At 42.8% G+C, this 9,355-nt stretch overlaps 2 protein-coding genes across 2 annotated transcripts in view; both read left to right on the top strand.

Moving 5' to 3' along the window:
• Positions 1–1,468, top strand: part of LOC102010059 (olfactory receptor 2M5-like) — a 43,307-nt gene extending 41,839 nt beyond the window's left edge. The window contains exon 3 of the mRNA XM_013512879.1: positions 1,247–1,468. Within this exon, the coding sequence (XP_013368333.1) occupies positions 1,247–1,468 (222 nt within the window). The remainder of the gene's footprint in view (positions 1–1,246) is intronic.
• Positions 1,469–5,537: 4,069 nt separating this feature from the next.
• LOC102009720 (olfactory receptor 2AJ1-like) lies at positions 5,538–6,506 on the top strand. Its single transcript, XM_005382364.1, has one exon. It carries the CDS (start codon positions 5,538–5,540, stop codon positions 6,504–6,506), a length of 969 nt encoding a protein of 322 aa, XP_005382421.1.
• Positions 6,507–9,355: the final 2,849 nt, after the last annotated feature.

Genomic DNA, 9,355 nt, shown 5'->3' with positions numbered 1-9,355 from the left:
TGAGGGCTGCAGAGGCATGTGTCTCAAGAGCATCCCTGGCCACCATAAAATGCAGCAAGCTCAAGGAAGATGAGCTCAATTCTGCCGGGTCCTTTTTTTTTTCAAGACAGATGATACTGTGAAGATTCGCTTCCCCCCACCTGGCTTCCTGCTCTGACACTCTCAGGGAGAGAGACACGCAACTAGGTTATAATCACAGATGCAAATGAGAGATTCAACACAAGGACTGCAGTGACTGATGAGGTAAATACATCCTATGAGGCAATTCATGCATGATATGATATTACAGCATTTCTAATCCTGCTTTGTCTTCACACTCAACTAAGACCCTTCTTGAAATACCCAGTGCCACCTCAGTAGATTTGGGCTGTGCTTCCCAAGTCTGTATTTTGACAAGAGACCACCTTACCTCTGCTTAGCCGGTGTCTTCAGGAGACATTCTTCTTCAGGTTGAGTGCAAGCCCTACAGTCAGACTCTCTGGGGTTACTTTAGGGCTACTCTTCCTCTGGAAAACTATTCAATCCCTTTGAATGTCAGTGTTTCTACAGGTAAAATGAATGTGGATTGTTAATCCATATGAATCTATTCTTATCTCAAATGTTGAGACGATATATATAATTAAGGTAAAATTATGGCTTTTTTTTTTTTTTTTTTGGTACTGGGAATTGAACTCAGGACCTTGCATTTGGCAGGCAGGCTTATGTGCCGCTGGGCTATATCCCTGCCCCAAAATTTATAATGTTATACTCACTATCCTTATTCTTAAGATTATGCCCTGTGAGCCAGAACTGTGGACTGTCAAAATGCTTTAAATGATGCCATTGGGGCTTCAAGCTAGTTGACCTCATTGCTATAACTAAACTATTTAAAATTATATCCCATCTCTCTGCATCTGGTGCTCAGTATTCTGACACCAGAGACTCTTATTTTATGTTAAATCTTTCCCCTCAGCTGAGATCAACATTAGGATAATGTGCTAGCATATTACTCAGAAGGAGCATGTGGATATTATCAGAAAATCTGGAGCCCTATGCAACAAGGTGGTCCAGGAAAACCACCTAAAGAAGAAAGACTTACCCAGAAAGTCACGAGTCTTCTCCATAACTTGGTTTAAATCAGAAAAGTGGCGGTGAATGTAGACTGTTTTCATGGAACACCAGCACCAAAGAAGGACGTCCATTCTGTGGGGTGACAGGTCAGTCCACAGTGTGTAAACGATGAAGGTGTTGTGATTATCTCACACAGCTGAAGTACAGCAATTCCAAGAGCCTGGAACACTTTGCGAACAGTTATTTCCATGACTCTGCCGAGCTGGCTGCCACATGGCACTACGGACCTCAGCAGGAACACAGCACAGGGATAACTGTACAGGTCGGGGTGCTTGACACAGGTAGAGAACAGCCGGCGTTCAGGAAATGGACTTCAGCATCCGCAGTGTTCCTGGTCAGCTCCTTAAATTGCTCCTGAAGCCATCAGTCTTCCTCGCGCTGCTCTCATTTTCCTCTCTGACAGTCATGCTGATGCTGCTGCTCCCTGTCCCACCTGCTGATATGCAAGCTGCTGCCAAAGCTGCCTCTTGTTTCCTCCCTCTTGGATCCAGAAGCTCTGAGCCCTAATCCAACAGATCTGCCAAAATTTCATCCTCCACTGCTGCTGTTTCATCCCACACTGGGTCCCTGTCACCAGGAACACCCTCGGCCCAACAGGAAGTCACTTCCCATCTTCAATACACAGCTGAAATTTCTCCTCACACAGAGAATTCTCTTACCTCTGTGCACCTTTTGGAAGACGTTCAGGATAAAGAAGTTTTCCCAAATTTGAATACAATAAAAAGTATATGTGTTTCCCTCCAGCTCACTGGGTTCAGAAGTGAAGTCCTCTTCATCGCTGAATCTTTATGGAAATTGGACTCTGAACAAATCACAAATGAGTAAGCAAAAAAAAAGTGAGGGGGAAAATACGACACTAATTCCCAAATCTGTAACTAGTAACACAAGAATATGTAAATGTGGAATTCACCTGGTTAAGTACGCTAGACAAATCTAACAGAAAGCTACATGGTCTTATGGAAATACATAATCTCAAATGACCATTGAAAATAGAAGAAAAAATGTGAGATCATTTCTATTATTGCAGAAATAATGTGCAGTAAAGTGCCGTGGCTGTTTATAGTGTGTGTGTGTATGTGTGTGTGTGTGTGTGTGTGTGTGTGTGTCTGGAAGATATATCAAATGAGATTTCCAGTCATAATTGCTATATCAAGTGACCTATATATTACCGCATTAACATGGCCAAGTTACAACCTCAGCTAACTTCATTCCCTTATTTACATGAGGTAGATACTGTAAATTGGTGCTTCTCAACCTGGCCTAATTGCAGTGTAAGCATCATCTAGAGTGTACTAGTGAACAAGTCTGAAAAGAGAGATATGTATCTTTATTTTTAACAAATGTTGCGGGTATTTTTTCATCAGGCAGCTTTAGAAACATTCAGAACAAGGGATTCAGGAGGCTCAGGGAACTCTATGGATCAAATGTCCCATCACCTACTTCTCTGAAGCAGAAAGCACACAAATATTCAATTTCTTGCTTAAATATTAATCATCTGTCTCTTCAAGGTACAAGAGAGGCAGTCTTGGACATTCAAAATATTTAAGAAAAAACATAATTCCTCTTCTGAAAAATAAACTGTATATGAAGGAAGTGTGACATTTGTTCATAGTTGTGTTCTAAAGCAAACTGCAACCTGCCTGAACACAAGAAAAGAGAGACACAGAAGTGAAAGCCAACGGGAAGAACCACTTGAGAGGGGACTTTGAACATGGGTAATACTACTTGATTAAAGTAAAACTGAATTCTTGTCCCCCACAAAATTTTTTTAAACGTATGGCTCCAATCCATGAACCACCCACCATCCTTCCCCGATGACGTTTATGCACAATCCCAAATTTCTTATGCTTGATGTCACTTCTTAATGGCACGTTAGTGAGACAGGTGAACCTGCAGGAAACCTGAAGGCAACAATTCTGACATTTATGCAAAGTAACATTTCAGTTATGCCTAACATAGCCAGTGCCTAAGAACTGCTGGCCTGGCAATGTTCTACACTCACTGCATCCACCAACTTTTCAATCTGCAACTCATTTTTGTGGGACTGATACATTTAAGCCCAATTTTACAAGGGAAAGAGGAGAGATGGAGAAGGATGGCTCAAGTTGCCCATGGTCAGCAGATGGCCCTTGTGGTCATTTGGTAAACAGAACTACCAGCTCTCTTTTCTTTTGGTACCTGGAATAAAACTCAGGACCTTTCACTTGCCAGGCGGGCGCTTGTGCCACTGAGCTACATCCCTGACCCTGAGAGGTAAAATCTTTGACACTAAGCTTATGAGGCTGTGCTTTGCACTGATGCATAATGCTACCTCTGCTCCTAGACTTCATAATTCCGAGAAAAGATTTCTTAACAAAAGAGATCTTTTTGTTGGTTTGGTTTGGTTTGGTTTGGTTTGGTTTGGTTTGCTTTGCTTTGCTTTGCTTTGCTTTGCTTTGCTTTGCTTTGCTTTGCTTTGCTTTGCTTTGGTTTTGTCTCACTATGTAATCCAGGCTGGCTGTGAACTTACTACATACCTAAGACTGGCCTCCAAATTGTAGTGATCCTGGGGCTGGGGATTTAGCTTAGTGGCAAAAGCACCTGCCTGGCAAGCACAAGGTCGTGAGTTCGATTCCTGGTACCGGAAGAAAAACAAAAACAAAAAAAAATTGTAGTGATCTTCCTGCCTTAGCCTACCAACTGCTGGAATTGCAGGCATGCACCACCATGCCTGGCATTCAAATGAAATTTCTATGCTTAAATTAAATCACCTTTTGCAAGCATTACCCTAACAATTTCCTCCATGGTAACCTTGTCTATTCCACTGTGTTATCAGTTTATATCTCAAATTACTTCTATTGCACATTTCCACTTCATGTAGCACAGGGTGAAGAAAAAAATTGACACATTTTCTCTGTACAATGGAAAAGATAAGAAGAGACCACACTGAATTCTGAAAATGCTTTTCTCCTTTCAGGTTATCGAGTTTTGTACCTTTTGTCTTCAAGAAAATATTTATTTTCCATGATGCCTCACAAGTCTAAATGAAAATAATGACTTTTCAAAATACAAAGTGACGATGCTCCTTCTGTTGAATTCACATCTACAAAGGAACTCAAAGTGGTGAGTTGATTATTTAAGAAATTCTTATGGTAAGTTTTCATCCAATTGTTTGCCCTTTTGTTGAGAAAACATTGGAATATATGTCTGTTCATTACTAGTTATGACCAAGTCTACAGCTTATAACATAGGTAAGTTTACTAAGCAATCCATAAGAGAAAACAAATGCAAATCTTGTAATGTTGTGAAATGATTCATTATGCTGAAGACACCACAAGAAAAGAAGCTGGTATAAAAGCGCCTGCCTGGCAAGCGCAAGGTCGTGAGTTCGGTTCCCGGTACCGGAGGAAAAAAAAAAAAAGAAAAGAAGCTGGTATAAGTATATTCCAAGGTGTCCAGGGAGTGAAGGAGTAGATGAGATGCATAGTTATATGTTATTTGATGTTATAATATTCTTCTCTACCTGAACAAATGATTATTCTTGTCTATCTTTATTGTATGTTTGCAGTGCATACAGTGGTGTTTGTTTGGGTTGCTTGGTGCACATGTATAACCATCATTGCGCTTCCTGTCATCTCCTCTTTACTTTACTCAATTGTTTGTATCTTAGGTTTCTCATATAATAATATTTTCCTTTCTCTGTCTGACTTATTTCATTTAACATCATAGTCTCAAGATCCATCATTTCCCTGCAGATGACATGATTTCACTCCTCTTTTGCCTAATTAACATTTCACACGCTCTTCACTCACGTGTCCATGGGTGGGTGTCCAGGCTGGGTGCAGAGCTTAGCAGCTGTGAGCTGTGCTCAGCTCTAGGGCAGGACGTGCTAAGTGCTAGGGTGATTTGCTAATGATTGTAGCATGATGTCTTTAAATCTTTCGGGAATGTACCAGCACAGATACAGCTGGCTCAAGTGGAATTTTTACTTTCAGCTTTAGGGAATCTCCACACTGATTTCTATAATGGTTACTGATTTATATTCCCACCAGTGATGTAGAGGGCTTCCTTTTCCTCCACATCCGTGTCATCATTTGCTATTATTTATTTTTTGATGATGCTCATTCTGACCAGAGCATGAGACAACCCCAGAGTTGTTCTGATTTGCATTTCGCTACTTCCCAAAGATACTGAACATTTTATCAGTGCATTTATTGGCCTTTTGTACTTCTTTTGAGAAGCATTAATTCAGTTCATTTGCCCTTTTTTTTTACATTGGGTCATTTGATTTGGTCAGTTAATAATTTTAATTCTTTATAGATTTCAGATACTCGTCCTCTACCAGAATAGCACTGTGAAACATTTTCCTCATGCTCTAGGTTGTCTCTTCGCTCTGCTGACTGTCTCCTTTGCTGTACAGGAACCATGTAATGTGCTCAGCCATGGCCATGGGGAGAGACAATGAGACGATCACCACAGACTTCATCCTCCTGGGACTCTGGCCTGAATCCCGCCACCTCGTCATCCTCATCTGCCTCATCCTTCTCGTTTACTTTCTGGCTGTCATGGGCAATGCTGTCCTCATTCTCCTCATCTGGCTGGATTCCCGACTCCACACCCCCATGTATTTCCTGCTCAGCCAGCTGTCCTTCATCGACTTCACTTTGATCTCAACTACTGTCCCCAAGATGGCCACAAACTTCTTCTCAGGGAGGAGAACCATATCACAGGTTGGCTGTGGAGCCCAGATCTTTATTAGTCTAACCCTAGGAATTGCTGAGTGCCTCCTGCTGACCTTCATGGCCTATGACCGCTACATCGCCATCTGTAACCCCCTGAGGTACTCCGTCATCATGAACCCCGGCCTCTGCACACAGATGGTCATAGTGTCCTGGGCAGGAGGAGGAGTCACCTCCCTGGTTCATACGGCCTATGCCATGCACTTCCCCATCTGTCGCCCCAGAGTAATCCCACACTTTCTCTGTGAGGTCGTGGCTCTGTTAAAGCTGACGTGTGAGGACATTTCCTCGTACATGAAGTCAGTGGTGGTGTCCAGCTTCCTGGTGGTTCTCATTCCCCTGAGTCTCATCCTGGCCTCCTACACCCTCATCTTCCTTGCTGTCCTCCGCATGAGCTCTCCTGAGGGCAGGAGCAAGGCTCTAGCCACATGTTCTGCCCACCTTGGTGTGGTCACACTCTACTTCAGCCCCGCCATATTGGTTTACATGAGGCCCGGCTCCTCAAAGACACCCAAATTAAACCAGTCTCTCTTCATGTTTAACGCCATCCTTACCCCCATGCTTAATCCTCTCATTTATAGCCTCAGAAACAAGGACGTCATAGCAGCTTTAAAGAATATAATCTTCAGTAGATGCCCCCTACAAAAGATGAAACACCATTGGGGAAGCTATAGCTGATTACAATTTTACATTGGCATATTTCTTTCAGTTACTTTTAAGAGATTTAGGACTTGACAAGCTCTATCATCACATTTATAGATATGCTACTAAAAGGAAAAACTGCACAAGGAAAAATTGTTCTTTTTAAAACTTTGTGCCCTTTGAAGATGCCTAGCTCTGTAACGGTTTCATGCCTCTGTAACTGCTTCCCTGACCCCTGTAACCACAAGAGCATAACCAAACATTCAGGGTGCTTGACTGTATCAAGCTTTGTGGTCATTAATCTAGTCTGGTAACCAATGGTCATTAATCCAGCCCTCTAACCAATGATCTCACCCTGCTAGCTAATCAGAACTGCTAGGCTTTCCTGTCCCACCTTTGGAACCCCTGCTTATGCCTCATATAACAATGCTGGCTCACACACACTCACCACCTGGCTTTTGTTGGAAATTACTTCAGCCAGGACCAGCAGTGTAAAATGAAGCTGTTCACCATCTTCTGAATTCCGCAGTGTCATTCCTTTCCCAGACTCAGTTTTACTGCAACATTCTAAGCTATCTACTTCAATGATCTTTTGTGTCACTAAAACTAAAGGGTAAAATAAACTGTCCTTCAGCTCAAAGCACCATCAAGAGGACCACATCTTCTGGCCTAAAATTATAATTACTACTCTTCTCTAATTAACACACATCACCATTTCACTCCAATATGCCTGAGACACAAATACACTCATCTGCCTAAGCCTGCTTGAGAAGGGAAAGGTTTAATCTTCTCCTCAGAACAAAAGAAGTCACACTGTTGGGTGGGCTCAGGAAGTCCAACTTGCAAAGTGGGAGTCTGAACTGACAGGATGCTACATCATCTGTTTTGCCTTCAATTGTTGAAAGGTCAGCTAACAAAATCACACACCCACAACTCGAGTCATTCTGCTTCATGAGGAAAAAGAGTAAAACTTCCACTTTCTTGGGCCCAACAAGTAATTTTTCTTTGTGTTTCTTGTCAGTTTATACCATTCTTGCACCTCTAATAAGACAATGTGATCTTTCCTTGACAATGTGAATGAACAGCCCGCACCTGCTAGCATTGCTATGGGGATTCAATCAGATGAAGTGTGCGAATCCTCCAAGTCAAGGTCATACGGGTCATGCATTTGTTGGGGCTGGGGATTTAGCTCAGCGGCAAAAGCGCCTGCCTGGCATTTAGAATAAGGCTATGGACGTAAGACAATGCAGCTTCCTAAGGCCTTCTAGGCATGAAAAATAAGGGCTTATCTTACGTGCAATAAAAATGAACCATAATTATTTTAGGCTGAGTGCCTCAGAGTTGGAAGTTAAAATCAGGTTGGTCAAGGATGAGACAAAGCATACACACACTCCTCTAGAATATAGACTAAATCTCCATTTTTATCTAAAATGTCAGAACATAAAGTAGGTACTGTCCTAATGAAAATGTAGCAGTCAGATTTGAAGATTGTGCTGTGTTTTGGATCTGAAGTGTTTCTGAAAAGCTCATGTGCTGAGGGCTTAGTCCACAGTGCAGCAAAGTTGAGGGATGTGGCCTTCAAGAGGTGATTGGGTCATGCGGGCCATGACATCATCAAAGGATTGACCCACTGGTGCATTCAGAGCTTCATGGGCTACTGGGCAGTGCTGGGCACTTTAGGAGGCATCTGGAGTGGGACATTCTCTCCCTCACTCCTGTCTCTGCCCCCTTGTTGGGCAACATGAGATGCTCACAGCTCCCCTGTTCCCCACTCAGACATTCTATAACCAGGAACCGAGCAGCCAGGGACAGAAACCTCAAATCCTTAAGGAAAAATAAATCTTTTCTGCTTCAAATTGACTTTTCTCGGGTTTTTCACAGCCACAGAATGGTAATACGCACTGTAACTATTACAGAGAACAGTACAGCACCAGCAAAGTCAGCCTCGGGCTTGCACCTACAGTCACTTAATGGAAAATGTGTGATACTCACTGTGACACGCCATTCAGCTGAGGCCAAGGAAGGACACTGCCCGGGGGACCTCTGTGGATGAACCCAGCACAGAGCCCAGCGGGATGCAGGGCTCCACTGACCGCTGCTGCTCCTCTCTATGGAGAACCACCTTCAAAAACCTGTCACACATCCCACCCCAAGGATAGATTTGGCTTCTTGGTATGAAGTCTGTGTTTGGTTGATGGCTTTGATTTAGTGAATTTACCGTCATTGACTTTCAGTGTTTTAGAAACAGACCAACTTTGTTGCCCTTGCTTAGTACTCCTCATGTAATTTCATGTTCTGTTGTTTGTCACGACTTGTCACCTGAAGGCCAGTTGACTCGATATGATCACCATGGTACATGTGTCAGGAACAGTGCAGCTGGCTTTGCAATTGACAGATCATCTGTGTCTTCATCTGAGTGACAGTGGTCTTTGCAAATCAACAAGCGCAGGTACCTCGCTAGAGAATTTTCAGATGCCCTCGTGATGAGACAGTTTTTAATGAAATGTTTTATTGTGTATCTTCAAACGGAATAAAACATAATATTTGGACATCTTTGTGCAGTACATTATGACAGTTTCATGCTTGTTCGCAATGTGTAGTGATCAAGTTAAGGAATTAAGCACTTTCATCTTTTCAACAGTTCACCTTTGTTGGGACTGGGGATTTAGCTCAGCGGCAAAAGCGCCTGCCTGGCAAGCGCAAGGTCATGAGTTCGGTTCCCGGTACTGGAGAAAAACAAAAAAAACAAAACAGTTCACCCTTGTTAAGTGTTGGAAATGTCACACCTTTTAGTTCTTTTGAAATGCCTCATAGGGCTGGGGATTTAGCTCAGTGGCAAAGCGCCTGCCTGGCAAGCACAAGTCATGAGTTCGGTTCCTGGTACC

The sequence above is a fragment of the Chinchilla lanigera genome, unplaced genomic scaffold, assembly GCF_000276665.1.
Source record: "Chinchilla lanigera isolate Chin_1 unplaced genomic scaffold, ChiLan1.0 scaffold00017, whole genome shotgun sequence".
NCBI lineage: Eukaryota > Metazoa > Chordata > Mammalia > Rodentia > Chinchillidae > Chinchilla > Chinchilla lanigera.
Note: the sequence above shows the minus strand (reverse complement) of the source record. Positions and strands in the feature narration are given on the sequence as shown.